General features: G+C 51.8%; 1 protein-coding gene across 3 annotated transcripts in view; it reads right to left on the bottom strand.

Moving 5' to 3' along the window:
• Positions 1–24,113, bottom strand: part of SLC1A7 (solute carrier family 1 member 7) — a 46,987-nt gene extending 22,874 nt beyond the window's left edge. The window contains exons 1-2 of one of the 3 annotated variants that reach the window (XM_004438570.3): positions 23,949–24,113; positions 17,668–17,747 (exon numbers count right to left, since the gene is read on the bottom strand). In XM_004438570.3, coding sequence (XP_004438627.1) covers positions 17,668–17,747; positions 23,949–24,113 — 245 coding nt within the window. The remainder of the gene's footprint in view (positions 1–17,667; positions 17,748–23,948) is intronic. The other 2 variants (XM_087445782.1, XM_014793836.2) reach the window with 2 other exon arrangements.
• Positions 24,114–24,342: the final 229 nt, after the last annotated feature.

The raw sequence follows: 24,342 nt of genomic DNA, 5'->3' as shown, positions 1-24,342 counted from the left end.
GCTGTTAAGACACAGTTTAAGGGTCTCCTCCTCCAGGAAGCCTTCCCTGACCACCAGGCAGGGTGAAGGCCCCTTCTCTGGGCTCCCACAACCCCCGTGCTGCCCTCTGTCCCAGCGCCACCTCACTGAGTTGCTGGTTACTGGAAGTGCCTCCAGGGCTGGGCCTGGGTCCACAGAGCCAGGCACAGGGCCCTGCTGGGGTGCAGGTTGGTAGTAGTTTGCTGAATGAAGGAGTGAATAAATGAATGAATGAATGAGTCAGTGTTTACAATCTCCATTCATCCTTGTCTGCCAGGACGCCGTATGTTGGTGACAGGCTTAGGGTGGGTCTCAGACATAAATCCTGAAGGGCTCGTAATGATATTGTGTGGCCAGGGGAAATGCGGGTGCCCTGCAATCACTGTCCACGAGAGAGATTATCCCCAGGCCAGGGTCAGCACATCAGCCTGGGGCCCAACGGTCCTCTGACCACCACAGACTTCCCCATGGCCAAGTCCAACTACTTCAGGCCACAGGGAAGCCATGGCCCGAGAGGAGGACCTGCCTGAGGTCACACAGAACACCAGTGGCTACCTGGACCAGAACTTAGGCCTCAACTTATTCAAACCTTTAGGGCATGCCCACTCTGTACCATGCCCTGTGCCCACAGAAAGAAATCAGAATCAGTCCCCAACCTCGAGTAGCTCCTGGTCTGGCGGGGGGTGGAGGATGTGAAGGAGATAGACATGGACACTCGGGACACAAGTGGACTCAAGTAACCAGTGCAAAAGGTGGACACATCAGTCCATATGGGAGGGGACAAGGACGTGCTATCTTTATTCAGAGGGGGGAGAGAGCGCTTGCAGCTAGGAGAGTCAAGAAGGGCTTCCTGGAGGAGCGGGCATTTGAGTTGGTTCTTGGAGGCTGAGGAGAATTTGGAAATGCGGCAGGTGTGCCAGGCAGTGGGACAGCGGACTCTGAGCGGACTCTCAACAGGGAGGCTGAGAGGCTGGAAAGTGTGGGGACACTGCTGTTTAACATGGCCAGAGCTCAGGGCATATTTGAGGCACAGTGACTCTTGGGGCAGAAAAGACAGACTGAGCTCAGGAGTGAGGGTGGCCATGAGTGCCAGGCCAAGGGGGACACAGGGGAGAGTGGGGTCCAGCACAACTCATCCAGCAGAATTTGCTGGATGTTTGAGAAGGGAGAACTAAGATTTGAGAACACCAAAATAAACGAGGGGATCTTTTTTGTAAGAGCAAAAACCTGGGACCAATTTAAGAAATCATCAATGCAGAGTAGATTAAAAGTTACAGCACATCCATGCAACAGAGTTAGAAGTGACAGTGTCCCTGGAAAGATGTTCCTATTGAACGTTAAGTGAAGAAGCAAGGTACACGATAGTTGTGGCTCTGCAGGGAGCCCTGGAGCTCCTGGGAAGAGACCTCTCCGCAGGTTTGCGGTCCAGACACACACAGACGTGCTTGAAGGATCATGCAGGAGAGGGGTATAGATGAAAATCACATCAGACAGGGGCAAAGGGCCCCTCAGAAGGCCACCCTGAGGAAGAAGAGGTCTAACACGGGGTGGTTCCAGCTCAAGGGCAGACCCAGATGTGGGAAGGGAGGGAGCGCAGATTCTAGATACAGCAAGAAGGGGCCCCTGCCCCAGGGGCTCTGGGAGGGAGAGGGCTGATGGATAAAATGGAAAAAATTCCACCACCTGCGACCCAAGCAGTTCCACTCTGGAACCTCCCACCCTCCCCCCAAACAGAGAGGGCTTTCTTCCTGGCTGAAGAGGTGAGCAGCGAGAGGGGAGCAGGTGGGGCCGGGACTGCTGGCAATAACCGACAGGGCAGACCCCCCCAGGCTCGGGCTGGCAGTGCCAGGGCAACCACAGGTGAGGGCAGAGGCCAAGAAGGATGGGGGCTAAGTCTGCAGAGGGCCTTGATTCCACAGAGACAACAGCCACTCCCGGAGCTCACGGTCACAAGAAGGCAGGTTCGAGGTCCTGCCATTTGGCTGGTGGAGGCTCCTCCAGGTCCAGACTTTCGGGCCAACTGTTCGAGTGACCTCTCTGAGAACTGACAAGCCTGGCGAGGGTGGTAGTGGGGAGTGTTAGGTCAGACGGACATGCGCAGAAGAAACTCTAGAAAGTTTAACGGTAGCTGTCTTGGGGTGATGGGGTTATGGGTAATTTTTGTTTTGTTTTTAATGTTTTTCCACACACTCATTTCTAGAATGAACATGTCTTGCTTGTGTGATGGAAAACACAACCCCTCGAGTACCCAGCAGTCAGGGAAACCATAACCTGTCTGGAACTTAATTGTCCCCAAACACCTGACCGCCCACCTCATTTGATCCCTAACGTTCTCAGTCGGCGCTGTTGTATAGAGCTCTAATGTGGGCCACACTTGTCACTCTAAATTCTCTAGTAGTCGCGGTAAAAAAAGTGAAAATAAACAGGTGAAATCCATTTTTGGTGAAATTAATTTTAATAATACTTCATTTAACCTAGTATATCCGAAATATTATTTCAACGTGTAATCAGTATAAAAATGTTCATAAAAACTGCTTCACGTTTTAAAATTTTTAAAATTTTTAAAAAATGTTCCATTCCTGAGTTGCAGTGGCCACCTTTCGAGGGTTCAACAGTCACCTTCAGTCACATGACTAGTGACGACGTTACTGGACTGCACGGTGGAGTTACAGATACGGAAGATGAAGCTCAGCAGGTGGGGACATCGGCCAAGCCTCCCAGCTGGTCAGTTGTAGCGTCAAGACGGGAACAGGGGTTTCTGATTCAGAGCCCCGCAGGGTTTCCCCCTCACCCACAGTGCCTCTCCATGGTACAGACCTGGTTTAACCCCTGTAGGAGAAAAAGGTCTTCTGGTTTTGGCTGACCACAACTGTAATGTGATTCAGTCCACGTAATGCCTCTTTAGTTCAACTCGCAGAGTTCGTGAATTGCCCTGTGGCTACAGCCTTCAGATTTGCGGTGGTGAGCTTCCCCATCTTTGGAGGCATCCAAGTGCAGCCTGGATGGCTACCTGTTAGGATGCTAGATCAAGGCTTCCAGATTGAGTGGGAGATTCCATGAGGATGACCTCAAATGTCCCCTCCGGCTCTGATTTATGGTGAAGGGAAAATAGGTAACCTTGCCATCCCAACTCCTAGCATGGCTGGGTGCTCCTGGGCGCCCCCAAATCCTCAAGGGCCCTCGGGAAGAGTCTCAGGAAGCCCAGCGGTCTGGGACTCCCTCCCAAGCCATCTGGCCACCACTCAGAGCCCAGGGATTGTGGTTCAAGAGATTTCAGCGACTGGGGAGTTGGCTGGGATCCAGGTCCCGGTGCGCTTCAATCTGGAAATTGCTCCCCTCGCGGGGGCGGGGGAAGGGAGGCCGCAGCTGCCAGGCTCCTCATGGAGGAGAAAAAGGCCGCCTTCTGACCCTCAGCTGATTCTCACACCAACCCCTGACCTGAGCGGGGGATCGCGACCCCATCTAACGCTGGGAGGCACCCGCTGCTGCCTGTGCACCGCACTGTGCAGGCGGACAGGCTTCTCAGACGGCAGGGGGCCCGTCCCCGCTTGAAGTCCTTGGCGGCTCCCGGTCACCCTCAGGAACTGTCCATACTTGTCATGGCCTTGGCACTCCCGTCCTCCTCACCTGCACGGCTCCAGCCACCCTGCTCTCCCTGCTGCTCCTTGAACCACCTGTGCACTGGCTGTTCCTTCAGCCTGGAACTCTTATCCCCCTACCTCTCACACCTGACAAATTTCCACTTGTCCTTTCCAAGGTCAGCTTAGATGTCACTTCCTCCCGGAAGCCTTCCTTGACCGGCCATCTCGCCCACCTCCCTAGGGCTCCCTGTGCTTCCTGGCTTGTTACAGGGCACTCTGCCCACCTGCTCACCCCTGAATCCCCGGGCCCAACCCAGCTTTGGCACAGGGTGTGCTGGCAGGAACAAGGGCCCAAGGGAGCAGTGAAAACCGAAGGAACCCAGTCCCCTTGGCCCTGCCCTCCCTGCTGTCCTCTCCAGTCTTCTCTTTCTGCTCCTACTCATCTCTCAGGTCTCCACAGGGGCATCGCCTCTGATAGTTGTAGGTCATAGCTGCACATCCTTCTAGTTGCTGTATGTGGGACGTCGTAGCCTCAACATGGCCTGACAAGCAGTGTGTTGGTGCGCGCCCTGGATCCGAACCCGGGCCACCAATAGCGGAGCGCGCGCACTTAACCGCTAAGCCACGGGGCCGGTCCGTGGGTGAGGTTTTGAAAAAGCCCTCACTCAGAAGGGCTCCCTGAGCCTCCGGGCAGGCTAGGCAGCTCCCGTAGCTCCTGTATGCATCCATCGCTAGCTGGGAGCCCTGGGGCACGTTCCTGGGCCTCTGTGTGCCTCACTTTCCCCTGGAGGATAAAATGGGGATAACGATGGTCTATAGTGAGGGTTAATCTAGTCTACAATAGAGCCTGGTACAGAATAAGTACCCAGTAAATTCCAATTATTAGCATTCGCTCTGTGATGGCATCGTCTGGCCTGTGACCGCCTGCTCCAGCAGACTGTGAGCTCCTCCAGAGAGGGGCTGAATCTGGCTCAGTTCCAGGTCCTCAGAGCCCAGGGCCTGGCCTTGTCTGAGTGCAGCTTTGCTGCTGTGTGTGAGGTGGAATTCCAGATGGGATTGTTAAAGGGATGTCTTGTGAGCTCTGACGTCCACGAGTACCCACTGTGGGTTCCCCAAGAACAAGTCACCTGGACCAGCTTTGGTCCCCTGGCCAGGTTTAGGGGACTGCCCCGGGCACTGTGTGTCTGTGTGACATTCAGGCGGTTGTCACCAAAACTCTTGGGAACAGATGGGACCTTTTGGGAGCGACTATTGCAGGCAGTGCCCTCTTCTGAGTGAGGAGGAGCTGAGAGGGTCTCTGGAGATGGACCTCAGGGCTCTGCTCTCAGCCCTCTCCTTTCTGGTCATTTCTATCAACGGCTCGGCCAAGGCCACTGACAGCATGTGGCTTGGGTTTGTAGAGGACAGGAAGCTGGAAGGAGCAGCTAACGTGCTGGAGGAGGCCGCTGGGACTCAGCACCCCCGCAGGCTGGACCACAGGCCAATCCTGACGTGATGACACTGAACATGGACACATGGGCCATACTTGGCGTCAACAGCTCAGCAAACACAAACTCTGGAGTGGGAGGGGAAGCTGAGCCGCAGTGGCCACACGTGGGAAGGGGACTTTGGGGTTTGTTTGCTGCCCGCTTGGTGAGTCACCTGGGGAACCGGGCTGCCGAAGGGCTGGTGGGCCCTCAGCTGTGGGGCCAGAAGCCTCGGGAACTTGTTGAGGAGGCCAGGGACCTGCACTAATGTTGAGACCCTCTGGGACAGGGACAGGGGAGGGAGGTGTGTATCTCACAGAGGGCAGCTGGGGTAGGTGGCAGGTGACAGAGACGTGTGCCTGGGGAAGCAGCTGAGAGGGCTGGGGCTGTGGAGCTGGGAGCAGACCTGGGGAACGCTGGGGGTGATGGGGAAGCCTTAGGGAAGCAGATCTCAGCTCAACCCCAGGAACAACTCTCTAGTAAACAGAGCCGTCCTGCCCTGGAAGGGACCACCTTGAGAAGCAGTAAACTCCCAGTCACTGGAGGTATGCGAGCAACTTGCTCAAGTCATACAGTGCGTAGGCAGATTTGAACCCTGGTCTACTAGCATGACAACATCCATGGTCACAACATCCTGGCACTGGGATATTAGAGACAGGAAGGGGCTGAGCCCCACGGCCAAGTCCCTGGGCTTTGGCCTCAGCTGACCTGGTCAGGGAGGGCCCCCGGATGCAGCTGCGGGGAGTCCACCCGACAGGCAGCCAGAAGGAGGCATCTGTGGTCCATGGCGGTCCCCTCAGCCCCTCCAAGCGTCATGGCCTTCTTTCCCCTAAGCAGACGACTGGCCCAGCAGCTGACAGCAAGTGCCACGTTAGCATCAAATTATGCTTTCCAGATGGCTCTGTCACATCCCCACCCTCAAGCCAACTCCTAAGACCTGAGGCAGGATGCCCAGACTCCCACTTGACTAAAGTCTGGGTCATCTGGTCCCAGCATCCCCTCCCAAGAGCAGAAATTCCTCTACTGCTGCTGCTTGCATACCTCAGAAGACAGAGAACTCACTACCTCCTGAGTCAGCCCCTCCATTGTGGGCTAGCTATGCTTATTAGAAAGTCCTTCCTGGTGCCAGAATGAAATCTGCCCCTAGGGAAGAGCATTCCCACATGGGGCCAGCCGTGCCCTCTGGAGCTACACAGACCAAACCTCTTTGGTTCCACTTTAGGTTCTGTGGGGGGAGGTGGCAAGGGAGTGCTGGGCTCAGAGTGCAGGAGGAGGGGTGGGAGGGGCGGCACAGCCACAGGCGTGGGCCTGGCGGGACACTGCTGCCTTGCATCCCCAACTGCCCTCTGAAGGTCCTTCCTTCCCAGGCCCCTGGGCCCTGGGACAGTGCTTGACTGGGACTCACAAATAACAAGCTTGAACTGAATCGAAAGCAAAAGCTGCAGGAGCCGCAGCTGCAGCCCCCAGAGAGCTCACGGTCTGACCGCTTTCCACCATGAAGGTTGCGTTCCCAAGCGAAAAATGGGTCAAGTACACTTCCAGATTCCCCGTGAGCTGAAGTTCTGCCCCTTTCTCTCCCTCGAGGCAAAGAATGTCAGGTGTGAGGGAGCCAGAGTGTCCCCACGGATGACCATCACTCTGCTCTGCAGTTGCAGACTGTCACCTCTATCACCAGGAACGGCGTCCTTGGGATGCCTGTCGTGGCTGCTTATGACAGTGCTGCCAGGCCATGGTTAGGAGCCCCACCCAGAGTAGATGGGAACACAGGTCTCCTGTCTCCCCGCCCTCCACCAGCAGGGCTCCTGGCGTCTACCCCTCAAGGACCAGGCTGGGCCCGCCCAAGGAGGCTCTCTCCAGGTTGAATGAGCCCCTTTCCAATGCAATGGTCCTCCACAGAAAAGGGTAGCAGGAGCTTTTTCAAAACCTCACCCACGGGCCGGCCCCGTGGCTTAGCGGTTAAGTGCGCGCGCTCCGCTATTGGTGGCCCGGGTTCGGATCCAGGGCGCGCACCGACACACTGCTTGTCAGGCCATGTTGAGGCCACGTCCCACATACAGCAACTAGAAGGATGTGCAGCTATGACCTACAACTATCTGCTGGGGCTTTGGGGGACAAAAAGGAGGAGGATTGGCAAGAGATGTTAGCTCAGAGCCGGTCTTCCTCAGCAAAAAGAGAAGGATTAGCATGGATGTTAGCTCAGGGCTGATCTTCCTCACACACACACAAAAAAAAACCTCACCCATGTCCCCAGACTCAGATATGTTCCCAGCCCGCCCCATGTTGAACACTTGCTCTGGGTGGCATGGGTCCCAGAAATAAATGAGGTGGGTTTGCGGTCCTCAAGGAGCTCCATCCGGTGGGTGGAGAGACCTGCAGCTGGACCACACAAAACCCTGGGTCATGGCTGGAATCGGGAAAGACCAGAAGCAGGGTCTAGGCCAGCCTGAGAGTCAGGGGAGGCTTCCCAGAGGGGGTGACCGCTGAATGGATCCTTGATGGATGAGTAGGAATTCTCTAACTGGAACGGGGAAAGAGCATGGGAGTCTGTGACGGGTGACAAAACTCGGGAGTTATTCGGAGTCACCAGGCTGATGGTCTGACCCCACCCGCAGCCCACAGCTGGGCCATGTTTCCCCTCTTGATGAGTAAGGCGGTCAGCTGACTGGGCAAGAGGGCCAAAGAGATCCCAGGGCTCCCTTCAGAGAGGTTGACAGAGCTCTGCAGAGAACGGTTGCCCCACGGCTTGAGGGCCAAGTCCCTCAGCACAGGCTGTCCACCCCTCCCGCCTCCCTCCCCACTGTCTGTCCTGGGCAGCCCGGGGCAGCTGCCCCTGCACACTGGCTCCCAAACCAGACATTCAGGGCTGCTTGGCCCAGGACCATCTCCAATAAGTTAGAACGTGGGTGTTTGGGAGTTTTCTGCCAAACTAGAGTTCCTCAGGAAGGGGGAGAAGGGAGTGTTGGGTTTCTTTGGCCAAACACGATTTCCTGATTCTAAGAAAAATCAGTTTAAAATTCTTACAAGAAATAGAAAGGAAAACACTACATACCGAAGCGCACACACATATGCACATACACGCACACCATATGCACGTGTAAAGACACACACCACGCATTCACACACAAACCCACACACACACTTGGGTTTCTCTGCTCTGATGTGGAGCTCACAGAACATTCTGCCATGTTCAGCATCAGTGAATCACAAACACATGGATTCAGTTTTCCTTGAATGATGCGTGGTTTAAGAAATTGAAGAATGAGGGGAGCGGAGGGTTTGGCAAAAAGCAAGTGGAGAATTGGAGGCCCTAGCTGGAACCAGATGCTGGCTCGACCCGGCCCGGGCTCCTTGTGTCACTCTCGTCTAGGGGGGTGTGAAAACAAGGCTCAGTTGACTTCCCAAGCGTAGAAGCAAACTCTGGCCTCAGTGCGGCTATCATGGGCCACCAAATAAGGACCTGCTGGGGACTGCTTTGTACCTTTGCCAACGGCGTTGTGTCTGTCTTACGGCTGAGGCTGAGAGTGTGGTAAACAACAGAACTTGAGGTCAATCCAGAGTCCCGGGTACAGCGACACCCCAACAGGGTGTCCAGCAGCATCCTGAGTGTCTAGGACAGGACAAGGGCTTTGCAAACTCTGCCCCAGCCGCTGAGTGGAAGAGTGAAACAGGATGGGGAAGATGAGGGTGCAGCGTGGACAATTCTTATGACATCATGTTGAATGAAAAAAAAAAAGAGAGACGCAGATAGCCTTATTTTTGTGGAGGTGACAGTAAGGTATCCTCCAAGAACTTAAAGGAACAGAAAGTTGCCAGTACTCTTTGGGTTAAGCTCTAAATTAAAAGGGATCAGAGTAGCAACAAGTGGTATTCCCAGGAGAAAATGGGAAAGGGAGGCTCCCAGGCCCCGAAGGCTTGACTTTTCTAATGAAAGAAGGTGTGACGAGCATGGGATTGATCAGTCTGCAGTGGAGCCCAGAGAAGAGAGCCGAGAGTGCGAAGCACTGAGCACCATCCAAGCACCACCCACGGGAGAGGGGCCCTGGTTTGAGGATGTGACAATGCTGTGGCAGCTCCTAACCATCAGACTATTAGTTCCTATGCCAGTGTAACGTGAGGCAGAATTTTCTAAATTTTGTCTGAGGCTTCTATATTCATAAGTAGAGACAGCAATTCTCCTTGCAGCCGATTTTGTTTTTAGAAGAATTTTTCAGATGGCAACTGTAAGGCAAGAAGGCATCATTGTCCAGGAGAATGGAAGGACTGTGGTTTGAGGGAAGAGCGCCTCCTTGAGGCCTTAAGATCTGCAGAGTTATGGAAGGGTGGACCAATTTGCATGAGAGGCTCAGGGGCCTTCTGAGAGAAAAGAGACTGAGACCCCAACCCCTGCTCCCCGCGATTTGAAGTTAGGGTCAGGGTGTACCTGGGTGCCCATGACCCAGGTGTTGGCACTAAAGGCCCCCAGAGCGAAGCCACTAGGAGGGAAAAGGGACTCAGGGATCACCCCAGGAGCTAAGCTCAGGGTGTGAAGGAGGTGCTTGGAGGAGCAATGACTGAGCACGCTGGTGTGAGCTAGGAGCCGGGGCAGGGCAGCCCTGTGGCTGGAGCAGGGATATGCACCTGCAGGGAGCAGTGAGTGGGCTGAACCAGACCACGCGATGACCTGTGTTCAACAGCCACACCGTGTGGAAGGACCCAGAGTGACAGGCTAGTGGCAAGATCAGATCTTCCAGTCCTCTCCTTATTGACTTGGCCGGAAGCTTCCACTGAATGACATAAGCTGCCCTTGGCCAGTGGGGTGCAGGCCTCAAGAGGAAGACACTGGCTTCCTGCTTGCACAGAGGAACAGGACCATACTGAGCATTCAGTTCTCAGGTCGGTCCATAAAGCAAAAACCAAGTATATTATACTTGCGCTTGAAGATCTCTTCAGTTGCCCATAAAGTTCAGGAGGTGTAGTTCCATATAAGTTCATTCAAGACAGTTTTCCTCCCAGGTTTGGAATGGGTTGCTGTTTCTTTAGGTGAACACCAGCTTAAGCATACACTTAAAGGCCATGATGTAAAGAAACCCACAAACAACCCTCTCTTCATGGCCTGGAAGCACAGTCGTGGCAGGGAGATGCTCCCACTTCGAGAGGTGGGACCGAGACGGCTCGTGTAAAGCAGACCCACCTCTCCCACGACGCTCACTGGGGCGTAACTCTTTGAATGGGGGAGGCTCTTGCCTCCTTTAAATTACTTTTCTCTCTTTTTCGCAGCATTTGTAATTGAATTCACCTAAGTGCACATATGATGGGACTCCACCAGGTGGGGCCTCAGAAATTAACTCAAAGTGGCAAACCTGGAGTCACACTGGTTATACCATTGAGTAATTAAATTGACCTGCCAGCAAACAGATTTAACCAGTGGGTTCCTCATGTGGCGAGCCTACGGGAGAAACGCTCTGGCCAGAGGCTGTGTGCATCCGTCCTCCTTGACAACTGTATTCACCTCTGTGAAGGAATAAATTGGCACTGGGTTTATTTGGTTGCCTCTTGCCAGCATCAGAGGACAGATCTGGGCTCAGAGGAGGTTGAGCATCTGAACCAGTCTGCCAAGGACCATACCCAGGGCCCGGTGAGCTCACTACTAAGAATGATAAGAACAAACATTTATAGGAAAAAAGATAACAGTGGCAGAATTAGGGGTGTGGGATGATAGGAGGAGTTTTTTCTGTTATCCAAAACGTTTGCAATTTGCTTACGTAATTTTTTAAAGTACAAAAACATCTTTAAAAGACAGCTCCTGGCCATCCTCCAAGGGTCAGTTCAAATGCTGGTCATGAAACCTCCTTGAATTCTGCTCCAACTGCTCTTCCACTGCTCTTTATTCACGTAATAAGCATTTATTAGGCACCTACTATGTACCAGACTACTATGTACCTACTATGTACTGTGCTGTCCCTGTGAAAGAGATGGAGAAATTCATATTCCTTGGAATTCTTTGTATAGTGAGGGAGTTGTCCTTGTTCAGAAGAAATTCCTTGATGAGCCACTTGGACCAGAAGCTGAGCAGGACTCTCCCCACCCCACTCCAGGAACAGGGCACGAGTGGAGGGGACTTTGGAAGGACAAGGAGGACGGGATTTCTGGCTGGTCCTCGAGCGGGGTAGAGAGAAGGAAGGTGAAGGGAGAGAGGAAGACGTGGACGCATCCTAAGGTGACCCCAGTGACCCACGCCCTTGTGTAATCTCCCTCCCTGAGCGGGGTGGGACTGTGACTTGCTTCTAACTGACAGAATATGGCAAAGGTGATGGGATGTCTCTTCCACGATTATGTTACATAAGAACTTGTCTTAGAAGACTAGAGAGTGAGGGATCCTTTCCTGGCCTTCATGAAGCAAAGGGCCATGTTGGGAACTGCCTTTGGAGAGGGCCAGAAGGCAGGGAACTGCAGGTGGAGGGTGACCTCCAGCTAAGAACCATTAAGAAACTGGGTCCTCGGACAAACAGCCATAAGGAAGTGATTTCTGTCAACAACCTGAAGGAGCTTAGAAGTAGATTCTTCCCTGGCCAAGCCTTCAGATGAGAACACAGCCCAGCTGACACCGCAGCTTTGTGAGACCCCAAGCAGAGGATCCAACTAAGCCATGCCTGGGCTTCTGACCCACGGAAACTGGTAGATAATAAATGGGTGTTGTGTTAAGTCACTAAGTTTGTGGTAATCTGTTACACAGCAATAGATAACTGATACACAGAGACAGAGAGAACCAAGAGATGGCTGAAGGGCCTACACTTCTCAATGTGATCCTTACCTGTGATCTCGCTTCCAACTGTCAGTGAAGTTGCGAAATTTATGAACTGCTTGAAGCCAGGGGTCTGTGTGTGAGAGGCAACTGGCGAAGGCTGTGCCTCGTGACTTGTGGTAGGAACGTGAGGGCAGAGAAAAGCAAGAGGCAGTAAGCACTGGAATTCATGGAAAGTGAGGAGGCTTCGACAGTCACGGTGGGGGGAAGGCTCTGGGCACAGGGGACGTGTGCTATGCGGAGACGCTTGGGACCTGGTCCCGCCCCACGAAGGCCACCATGAACACAGATCTGCGGGACTCGATGGAGGAGCGCCTCATGCAGGTCTGTATCAGTGCTGAGGGGGCACCTGAGTGTGTCTGGGTCAAGGGAGACTTTCCAGAGGAAGTGACAAGCAAACTGCACGTGCTAAGGAACAGCATGAAGAAGCAAGAGGTCACCCAAAGGGGCTGCCTGCTGAGAGCAGAAGCAGAGGTGGAGGGTTTTGTAAAACATCTTGCCTGGGCCTTGGAGAAGCCTGGTCAAGCTTTAATAAGTTAGAAAAACATGTGACATCCATAATGTATCAGGAGCTATGCTGGGTGCTTCAAGTACAGTATCTTATTTCATTCTCAGAATAACCCTGTGAGGGAGGTAGATGTTCTTCCCATTTTACAGATAAGGTCACTGAGGCTCAGATGCTAAGAGTCTTGGTTAAGTTCACACTAGTGAGTGACTCCAAAGCCCCTGTGCTTCCCCTGGATCCTCTTGCAGATTCTCAGCCACACCCACTGTGGTGCTGGCTCACCTCCTTCCCTGTGACTTATGAAGCCACCACTGGCCAAGAGGAGGTTGCACTCAGCTGGACTGTGGTGTGCCTATCCGAGGAGGGGCTCAGTCTAGGTGCTGGTTTGGAGTGGATTCTAGAGAAAAGAGGCCCAAGAGCCGGAAGATGCCAGATTGTGGGAAGAGTGACTGAGCTGGGCTCCAACCCAGCCCGGCTGGCCCCACCTCCCTCCCACTGGGCCTCCCTTCTCTGGAACAAAGTGTCCCTGTGACTGTCTGTCTCCCTGCCAGATGGTGAGACCCTCCAAGGCAGGCATACATCTTTTCATCCCTTGCGTCAACCACCCCCCCCATCACCACCCATACTTCTTTCCATCTCATCACCTCTCTTTGCTTGTCTATTAGATTTCCATCTCCTGCAAAAATATGCTACACTGACCACCAGGTAGAGGCTAGTGTGAACAACAAGGGGGAAATGAGACTGACCCCCTCCCAGTATCTCACATAAAAACACAGCGATGCACATGGCCCTTCTCCACAGAGGGATTGGGGTGACTGGTCCTACCCCTTGGCAGGGGCACTTCTTGTTCAGTGACATGAGTGGCTAGTCCAGATAGGAATGCTAATTTATTTCTATGTCACTACTGTGCAAGAAAGGTGTCTGTACCCCATAATGTGGTATGCCAGCTGTGGCTGCGAATTCATTTAACTTACAATACTGGGCACATCCAGGGTTACAAGCAGTGTCAGCAGTGAAGATAGGTCATCATCAATAGTCATCAATAAATGAAGAGCTGGGAGGATTGCATAGACAGAAACTTGAGCTAGGTCTTGAACACAGAGCCGGACTTAACAATTAAGAGGACAGAAGGGCATTCGTGGAAGTGGAAACAGCACAAGCAAAGGCATGCAGGCAGAAAAGCATGTGGCAGGCCTCGGGACTAATGAGGGGACCAGCCTGACTCCAGGGGCGTGGCATAGAGAAGGAGCCGCAGGTTCTCCTGGAAAAGAGGTGGGAGCACTTAGAGTCAGGGGTGCCAGGCTCTGGGCCCCAGACTCGCAGGTTATTGGAACTGGAAGCAAATGTGCCTTAAGGTGCATCCTCCCAGCGCCCTGGAGCAATCACACTGCAGAACCCCCTGTCTCCTAGGGTTCCAGCTCGGAGCCCCGGGGGACTGAAGGGCAGGAGCCCTCAGGCCAGGCTCCTTAGCTATCCCCCCAGAAGGCCTGATCCCAAGACATCAGGGTTTTTTTAAAACCATTAGAACACTCGTGGAGCTTTTAAAACAAACCCCTACTTGGGCCTCTTGGTAGTTCTGCTTTGGTAAGCACAGGTGAGGCTTGACATTTGAATTTTCAAAGCGGCTTTGGTGATTTTGCTCTGCCCTGAGTGACAACCCCCAGGCCAGAGTGGCTGCTCCTTGAGGACAGGGCTGGCCAGGAGGAGGAGCTCAGGGAGCTGTAGGCGATGGATGCGTGGGTGGATTACAGACCAGTGGAAGCTAGAGGAAGAAGGGTTCAGGCACGGAGGGGTTTGGGGCTCAGAAATGTGTCATTTTTGCCCCAAGAAGGTTTAATTCTCCCTTAGGAAAATTTCAAAGCACTTTCACTTTTCAGTGACATGGTTGCTCTGCACCAGCCCAAACTATGTAATAAACAAACGAGATGTATGAACACACACTGGCTTTTCTCAAGTTAACCCCACATTCCATCTCCAACCAAGAGAAAGCACTTCAGTCTGGCGGAGAGAGACCAGGCCTTTGAGAGCCAGAACTCGAGAGTAGGGCGGGCCCTTAGTCACTAGGTAAACTGGGTAAACTGAGGCCCAGAGTGAGGGTGCCTTACCCAAGATCACACGAGAATCTGTGGTGGAAGCAGGTCTAGGACCCGAGCCTCTGACTCTCTGGCTCCAGGACGTTTTTTGTTAAATGTCCTACCCAAGGCCACACAGCTAGGAAATGGGCCAGGATGGGAACCCAGGTCTGTCTGATCCCGGGTCCACGCAAGGGCCTTTGAAGTTTCTGTTCTGAGTAAGAGGCAACACTTAATGCAGTCAGGATGGTCAAGAGTAATGGATGGTCAAGCTGCCTAACACCAGTCCTGTGCTTTACCTCGTGATAAAACCGGCAAAAATGGAAAAAAAATAGAGTCCTGTACTTCCTCCATCAACACATTTATTTAGTGTTGTGTAATTGTCTATTTTCTCGCCAGTCTCCCTCACAGCCTGTGAGCTCCTCGGGGGCAGAACCTCATTCATCTCTGTATCTGCAGTGCCCAGTACAGGCCAAGTACCCAGAAAGCACAATGCGTGGTTGTTGAATTCATTCATTAATCCACTTGACGAGTATTAATGAGTACCTACTATGCGCCAGGCACTTGGCTAGTCCTGAGTGGAACCTCAGCAGAATATTGTCTCTGCCTTTACAGAGTTTACGGCCCAGTGGAAAAGAGAGAATGACTACTGAATACATACAGAATAACAATGTACAATGAGTGCTGTGCTGGGGTGGGGGGTGGGGGGACATGCGGGGGACGGGGGACAGAGCATAGTAAGGGAGAGTGAAGGTGGTGAAGGCAGGGAGGGCCTTCCTAAGGAGGTGACATGAGAGTTGAGATCTAAAGGAAGAGGAGGAGGGAGAGCTGTAAACTGTTGGGGAAGTGTGTTCCAGGCAGAAGGAACAGCATGTGTGGAGACCCTGGGGTGGGGTAGGGTTTGGTCTGCTTAGGGAACTAAAAGCCCAGTGGGACTGGAGTGAGCGAGGCATGAGAGGAGGTGGGCACAGGCAGGGGAGGATCATGCAAGGCCTCCTAGACCAGGTTAAGGAAGTAAGGGTTTGTTCTAAATGCCATGGGAGCCACTGAAGGGTTTTAGGAACACAAATGGCATGGCCCAGTCGGCTTTTCACGAGGTCATTCTGGCCACTGGGTGGGAATGGCTGGGAGGGGGACAGGAACCGTGGTGAGGAGGCCAGCGAGGTTACTGTGGAGTCTGGACATGTGTGGTGGGGATGAAGCTGGGTTCTAGGAGGAGGAAGAGTCAGCGGGGGTGCGGATGGGCTGGCTGTAGGGGAAGGGAACAAGCAAGGAGGCTTGAACAACTGGGTAGACGGAGCTACTGTTTACCAACAAGCAGAAGACGGGAGAGAACCGGTTTGCTGGGTAAAACCTCTAGTCGGTTATGCTAAGTTGGAAATGCTTATGAAACGCCAAGAGGAGAGGATGTCACACAGGGAGGGGTCTGGGAGGGAGAGCTGGATTGGGGAGTGTCGGGCCTATAGGTGGGGTATTGAAGCCATGAGGACAGAGAAGAAATGGCCTGAGAAACTGCGACATTTAGAGGTTGATGGCAGAGAGAAACTGGGATGGAGGGGCAGAGAGCAGGCCAAAAGCCAGGGCAGTGTAAGGCCGTGGGGAGCAGTAGTTCAAGAGGGAAAGAGTGGCCAAGGCCGTCTCAAGTGTATAGCTGCCGTGGAGAGGGCAGGAGGGCAGGAACTGAGCCTGCCCTTTGGAATTAGCAACATGGAGGCTACTGGTGACCTTGGCAGATTCACCGACTCCGTGCAAGATGCATGAAGAGGGGGGCTGGCCCCGTGGCTTAGCGGTTAAGTGCACGCGCTCCGCTACTGGAGACCCGGGTCCGGATACCGGGCGCGCACCGACGCACCGCTTGTCAGGCCATGCTGAAGCCGCGTCCCACATACAGCAACTAGAAGGATGTGCAGCTATGACATACGACTATCTACTGGGGCTTTGGGGAGAAAAAGGAGGAGGATTGGCAATAAATGTTAGCTCAGAGCCGGTCTTCCTCAGCAAAAAGAGGAGGATTGGCATGGATGTTAGCTCAGGGCTGATCCTCCTCACAAAAAAAAAAAAAAAAAAAAGATGCATGAAGAGGAGACAACATCCAGAATGAGCTGAGCCAGGGAAAGCTTCTGGAAGACGTGGCATTTCAGCAGAGCCTTGAAGGCTGAGTCCTGGGAGACCTAAATGCTGCCCACGAGAAGCTGAACCGTGCTTGACAAAGTCTCCCTGCAGGGAGCGGGAAGTACCGTTAACTGGAGTATTCTCTCCACTGTACCGGAGGGAACAGGGAGAGGAGCTGGCTCACTCCTCAGCAGCCAGGAGGCCAGGAGGCTGATGACCCTGCCCCGGGGAACAGAGCCCCCCACACCCCTAGGACTCAGAAGCTTGTCCACTTCCCTCCCTGCAGAGAATCCTGGGAGGTGAGGATTCCAACCCATGGCCTCAGAGCAAAGGGCTCTTCAACACCAGCTGGAGCAGCCAGCTCATTACACATCAGGAAAATCTGAGCCCTAGAGAGAGGCAGGGGTTTGTCCAAGATCACCTAGCACATCAGTGATAGTGACCAGGTGATCTCCAATGATTTCCTGTGGCCCTCACACTAGTGGGTAAAGTCCGAATTCTTTAGCCTGGCATTTAAGGTCTTTCATGATTGAGCAAGAACCCCCAAGTTCATCTCCCTCACACCCTGTGATCCAGCCCCCTGAATGGTTAGCAAGTGCAAATGTACAGCCTCATATAGTCCTCACCACAACATTTTGGAGTAGGTGTTATTATCCTCCTTTTACAGATGAGGAAACTGAGGCTCAGAGAAGGTAGATAACCTGTCCAAGGTTACACAGCTGGTGAAGTACACAGCTGAGCCAGGGTACCATCTCACGAGTGTCTCCAAAGTCATCTTCTCCCCATGCCCTGCTGCATTCACCATAAAGAGCCGCTCCCCTGGGAAGCAATCTCTGAGCTCCCTGGCTCCGAGCTACCTTGGAGTCAGGTCATGTCCTGTGACTCCAAATCACTTGTTCAAGTCACTAAAAGGTCCACTAAATGGAACTGAAATAACTGGTGCCCCTGAGCCCCCCAGACTCCAGCAGCCCATGCCACAGCCTACGGCCTATGAAGGCCCCACAGTCACACCACTCCCAGGGCCTGCAGCCACAGGGCAGCCACCCACAGCAGGAGCGGGGTACCTACAGAATCTGGACAGAATCCTGCCCCTCCCCGCCCCAGACCTCCCACCAGATGCCCTGCTCCTCACCTGGAGACCACCAGTGGTAGGATCAGCATCTTCAACATCCTCATCAATAGCTCTCCAGGAAACTGGAAGTAACTAATTTCCTGAAAACACAGCAAGAGCTGGGGTTATAGCTGATGGTGAAGACTCCACAGTTGCTCAGCTCTTTACAATCTTCAAAGCCCTGTTTCATCCGCATTCTCCTGTCTAGCACATGGGCAGCAGAGGCCACGGAGAAAGCTCTGGCTTTGGAGCCAAACAGACTCGGGTACTAATCTTGCCCACCTATAACTAGCTATGTGGCCTTACGCAAGTTACTGGACCTCTCCGAGTTTTTCTCATCTGTAACATGAGGGTAATAAGCACTTCATAGGGTCATTGGGAGGCTTAAATGAGAGGATACCCATAAAGGACTTGGCAGAGCGCCTGGGTGAGAGTAAGCGTTCAGTAATCAGAGTAAACACAGCTCCCCCACCTCTGCACCCTTCATCCGCCTATCCGTGGTATAAATCTGTCTCCTGTAGCGGGCCATAAGCAGCAGGAGGGAAGGGCTGCGTGCTATTCACACATTCGTCCAACCCATGCTGTGTCAGGCATCAACCTGGGTGCCCAGAGATGAATTAGGCCGCTTCCTACGCCGAAGTTCAGTCTAGTTTACGAGGAGACGGACTCAGAAACAGACCATGGCATCTTGAGTCAGTTTCTCCTTCTGCCTTGGCTCCATTCTCTAGCGCCCCCAACACTGCACTGCCTCAGCTTCTTACCAACCCCTCGCTGCACGTCCAACATTTAGAATGCTGAGGGAGAGATCGGATTGGCTTGGTGAGACACCACTCAGGATAGAGCCCCTCGTGGGCAGAGTTCTTATGGCTGGCTTCCTCATAGGCTGCTGGCTCCACCCATCCAGGGCGCCCTGGATTAGGGGCCAAGTCCTGGCCCAACCCGCTGTCTCCAGAGGAACCTGACCGCTGAATGGGAAGGACCACTAAGCCCAGTTAAACTTGAACTTCAGGAGAAACAGCAAATATTTGTTCTTTACTTATGCTAAAAATCATTTATTATTTATCTGAAATTCAAATTTAACTGGGTGTGCTGTTTTAAAATTTAATTTAATTCAATTTTGCTCTTTCTGGCAACCCTAGCGTGAGGCCGCTTTCCTCAGAGGGTAAGATGGTGGGTGAGGCCAGTACGTGGACTTTCAAACACGACCCAATTTAAATTTTTTGACTTGCAACTATCTTTTTTTTAAAAATCAAAGCCACACATCATACTTGGTGAATGCTCTGATGCTTTGAAAAGCCCCAAATCATAGAATTTTGGTGCTGAGAAGGAGTTTTAAAGATCGGCTAGTCCAGCCGACTCATTTTATAGGTGAGGAATCTGAGCCAGAGAGGGAGGTGACCTGCTGGCAGAATGAGTTAGCAACAGTGCAGGACTGGAATCGGGCCTCCCAGTCCTTCTGCTACCATTTCTGACGCACTAGAAAAGCTACTTTTAAAAATATACCCATCATGGCTGTGTATTTTTAATCAATTTTGATTCACGTGTATATTCTTTAATTTGAATGGCACCATAATGATAAAAAGGCAGCCCTTTCCTCACCCGGCTCTATCCCCAACCCCCATTTCCCAGGAGTGAACATCCTCAACTCCTCTAGCTGTTTCCCTTAGTATTGTTATTTCTAAATAATGTGCTTTAATACTATTTCTAGATGTATCTTTTGACATCTGTTATCTTCCCTGCCATGACAGATGAGGACTTAGTTCCTACTCCCTTTTTCCTCCTACTATTTCATCATTATATCAATTTTTGGGTAAATTAATAGTCAGGGCTTACAATATTTTGATCATAAAATATTGTTCACTGATGAGCCATGTAATATGCTACAACCATTTCTCCTTTTTTGTACAACCTTCATTTTTTTCCTGAAGTTAATAATTGACTGATTTTTCATTTGCCTTGTTTTCTGTGAACCACTCCTTAATTTCTTCCAAATGTATTAACATCTCTTTTAAAATGCCTAACAGTAGTATTTTCTATATAGTTCAGCACATCAGTCCCTTTCTATGCTTCCTGGAACCCCAGTCCAAGAGCTCTCCATCTTCCTGTTCCCGTTTGGACAGATTGGTTGTCATGGGTCTCTTCTTCACTGTCATTCTGGAACTTTCTCCTGTATGAGATCTCTTTCCTAGATCCCTTGTCTTCTTGGTTTACTTCCTTGTTTTGCTGGAACATATCCTTTGGTAGCTTCCTCAGCAAGGGTGAGCGGGAGAGAAACTTCTGAATCCTTACATGAGTAAAAATTCTTTTATTCTACCCTTACCTCTGATAATAGTCTGGCCGTGTATAAGATTCTTTATTTGAAAGAATTTTCCCTCCAAATTTCAAAGGCATTTCCTCTTTGTCTTCTAGCTTCCAGTGCTGCTTAAGATGTTTGGAGCCATTCTTACTTCCTATTCTTTCCATGAGACCTGTTTTATTCCCTCAGAACCATTTAAGGATCATCTGTTTATCTCCAATTTTCTGTAATTTTCATGGTAATGTACCATGGTATGAGATTTGCTTCTTTCTTTTTTTTTTAAATTCATAGTGCTATACATACCTTTCACTTCTGAGAAACTTTCTTGTATTTTCTGTGAAATTTTTCTCTCCATTTTTTCTGTTAGCTCTCTCTAAAACTAAGTTGGATGTTGGAAAGTTGGATGTTGGACATTCTAGTTTTCTTATATTTTCTTTTTCTCCTTTCATCCCTTTTTGTTTTAGTTTTTGGGAGATTTTTGCAACTTTGCCCTAGCTATTGATATTTTTATCTTGGCTCATCTATTTTTAACTTCCAGAAGCTCTTTCTTGTTCTCAGATTGTTCCTTCTTTTTGCATCCTACCCTGTTTTCTGGTCACTCTATCTTCTCTCATGTCTCCGAAGAACTTAAAAAAAGACTTACAGTTCTCTTCTACTCCCTGCACTGTCTCTGCTTCATTAGAGGCCCTCTTTCCTGTTTGTTTAGTCTCTGTCTTTCATGTTAGAAGCTTTGACTTTGGCTTTCTGCTCATGTGTAAGTGTGAGGCACTAACCTTCTGTGTGCATCAGTGGAACTTGTAGACTGAGGGCTCCTTAAGGAAGGGTGATGGGTGATGATCTGGCTTTCTCGCTGGGGGTAGGGTGGGAGGGGGGAGGAATCTCCTTTATAGCAGAATTTGGGATCTTGGAGGCTTCCCTGAGAGGTTTCTTCCTACCTCTGGCTGGGGGGTGGGTCTGGGCCTAAACCCAGCTGACAGCAATCTTATAGGGATCCCACACTCAGAATGTGGATGTCTATGAATTCATTTGATGCCTCACCACCTCCCTCCCCCAACACACATGTGGATCTAATATCCCTAAGCCAAGCTTCTGTGGTTCCTTGGGACAGGCAGGGGGCTAGAGCTGGGTGGATGAGGAGTTCCCTGGTTACAAGAACTGGAAGGGACCTAGGGTCTAACTGTTCCAGTTACAAAATTCCAACCAGTGTGTCTGATTTCAACTCTGTGCTTCCCCCCTGCCTCCTCCAGCACCCTGTACTTCCAAGTCCAGAGACCTTCCGGAGTTCTCCAAGACAACGGATGTGGTATCTACTTCTACAGACACAAGATTTTAGCTCTCTGTGCTCTACTAAGTGAGATCATTCACCTCTATCCACTTCCCATCTTGCCTAATTTATTGTAGTCCCTCAAGAGACTTCTTTTTCTCAACTCTGTCCTTTATATTCTCTTTGTTCTTGGGAGTTTATATCTTTGAAAGATTCCATTACTATAATTTTAGTGGAATTCCAGGAAGGAAAGGAAAATGGATGCAATTGTAAATTCACCATGGTTTAACTGGAGCTGTCAAAGTGATCTATATTTTTTAATGAGATACTCATGTCCAAGGAAAAAAATCTTGTGATTTTGTAAGCTTTTTTCACAAATAGGACATTCTACCGTTTTGCGAATTGTTTATGTTTTTGCCTGTTGCATAAGCTTACAAAATAAGAAGGGTTCAGTTTCTGAGTCACAGGCAGAGCTCAAACAACAACCCCTGGATTTCAAAGTAAGATGTTGAGAAAGCCAAGTCCTGCCAAATAATTGGTCTAAGACTCCACATCCTTCCTTCAGTTTATCTGGCAGGTTAATCCTGACCAGAACACATTTGCATTTCCAAACAGATGGGAAGGCAGCTTTGGCAAAAGAGGCCCCAGATGAGTTTGGCTTTTAATAATAGGCATTCCAGTTTGTTTTCACAAAGTCATCTTCCTGCAGAAAATATATTTTTGCTGCTGAGGAAAATTAAAGAAAGTAGATTGCATATTGTGTGTGCCGTTTTCAGTTTAATTCAGCAAATAGTTGAGGGTTCACTCTTGACAACAGTGAGCTGGGCTCACGTTTTGGTTCAAGAAAGCCCAGGGGATATTCAGCAAGTGGAAGTCTCCCAGGGTAGTAGACAGGGAAGTAGACACCGACACAAACAGCTCTGAAGCAAGACAGCCAGCAGCTGCGTTCCAGGGGAGGGGTGAGCGTAGGGTGAGTGTGGGAGCGAAGGATTAGTCCAGAGGTGGGCAGGTCTGGAAGAATTTCTGTAAGATATGGAATCTGAGACGGTTCTCGATGTGGTTGGACTTGGACAGGTGGATAAGGGAGGGAGGAGTGAAGTCACATTCACGATGCTCCCACCACTTGCCAGGCATTGGGGAGTCCTTGTTTACTCCTCACAAGAATTCTAGTAGACATACAGTGCCCCTGCTCCATTTTACAGTCAAGGAAACTGAGGCCCGGATAGGAGACAGGATTTTGCCTAGTGCCACACGGCCATTTACTAGTGGAGTAAAATTTCAGGGTTCCTCTGCCTCCAGAGTCCATGCTTCTCCCTCAATAACTGACAGCGGCTTTGGACTCAGTTCCCAGAGAGGCAGTGTTTTCCTTCTAATGGAAGACAAGATCTGATGCCGTGAGCCCCAGTCGTAGAGATCATATTAGATATCAGTGAACTGCAGGAAGAGGAATTTCATGAAATAGAGAATCTTCCAGGAGCTCATTGACAAGACTCTCTTCTTGACCAAACTTTAGACAGGCTACTCTGAGCCTGCTTTTTGACTAATCTTATCCTTGGGCCTCGTCTCCAGCCTGCCCAGCCCAGTTGTAGCAAAAATCCTGCTAAGTCAGTTTAGTGAGAATCCCCCCCTCGCAGCCCCCTGGATTCAGCGAGAATCCTGGTTGATGGGTTTAGCAAGAATCCCCCTCCCCTCGATGTCTCCTCCTATAATTTCCCATCCATTGACCCCTCACTCTGCCCGTGGGCTATAATCCCCAGCCGTCTGTTGTGTTCGGAGTTGAGCCTGAGCTCTCTCCCTATGGCCACAGTCTTGACCTATCACAACAGTCCTGAATAAAGTCTTCCTGGCCGTTTTAACAAGTGTCAGAATAATTTTTTCTTTAGCACTGTGTGAGTGTCCCTCTGTCTCCTGTAGGAGGTGGGTGCTAAGAGGGAAAGGGATGTTCCCCAGGCAAGGCATCTGCACCCATGCAGTTACACAGGCCAGAACCCTGGGGCCTGCCTTGCCTCCCGGGTCCCCCAGCCCCACATCCAGTCAGCCACCACACCCGGAAGGTTCCTCTTTTGGAAACAGTTCTCGTGTCTGCCTCATGCATTCCCGCTGTCCTGTCTCATCTCTGCACCTACCTCACTTGGCCCCCTGACTGTCCCTTCACTACCACGCCCTCCGCTCAGCACCAGAGGGGTCTCTCCACACTCACATCTGACCGTGCCACCCCTCCTCGTGGTTGCCCCAAGTCCAAGCTTGGTGATGGGGCAGAGAGGCCTGACTGCCCCTGTGCTCTGGGCCCCACCTCACAGTGCCCATTTCAGCAGCCGTGAGCAGCTTGCTCCACACCCCCGGATCTTTCATGGCCCTGTGCCTCTCTCCTGCTGTTCCCTCTGCCTACAGGGCCCTGTCTGGTCTCTATTCACGTGAGCTGCTCTAGGGGGTGTCCTCGATGCCTGCTTTGTGTTCTTACGGGACTTGTTCATTCCTCGCCCAGCTCTTAGCCCTGTGGTTATTCTAACAAGGCATCCTCGCCTCTCCTTCGCCTAGTGATGCTGGTCTGTAACCACTTCACTCTAGTCCTGCACTGTATCTATCACACCCACGTTACAGATGAGAAGCTGGGACCCAGAGAGGCAGTGACTTGCCCACTGTCGTGTGCTCGGGGAGCCATGGAGTGGGAATGTGACCTCCAGATCCCTCAGACCACACACCCCTCCTGGATGGGGCCTCGTGCCGCCCCAGGTGGCTGACCTGTGGAGAGAGGCGCCGGGTCCTCAGGAAGAAGCCGAGGAGGCAGCCCACGGTGACAGATAACACAGACAAGATGAGCAGTCCGTTCCGCTTGCACACATCCCTCCCTCGGGCCAGGACGGCACCCGGCACCATGATGAGCCCAGCCCGCTGGCACCATTCCATGCACAAGAGGCCAGCCAGGGGTACACGGTCCCAGCTGGGGGCTCGGGCTCCTCAGTGGGCAGGTGGTCAGGATTGCTAAGCACCGGCGGCCAGCCCCACGGCAACGGCCTGCGTGGCTGCCCTGGAGGGACGCCACAATCCTATTACCAAGCGCATCATTAGGAGCTGGGAGCAGATTAGGGCCTGGGAAATTAGAGCAGGCCACGTGGTCTGGGGGTTCGGACCTCAA

Source organism: Ceratotherium simum, chromosome 22 (assembly GCF_057802395.1).
Source record: "Ceratotherium simum simum isolate JZ-2026a chromosome 22, ASM5780239v1, whole genome shotgun sequence".
Lineage (NCBI taxonomy): Eukaryota > Metazoa > Chordata > Mammalia > Perissodactyla > Rhinocerotidae > Ceratotherium > Ceratotherium simum.
The sequence above is the reverse complement of the archived record's forward strand: the minus strand, read 5'-3'. Positions and strand labels throughout refer to the sequence as shown.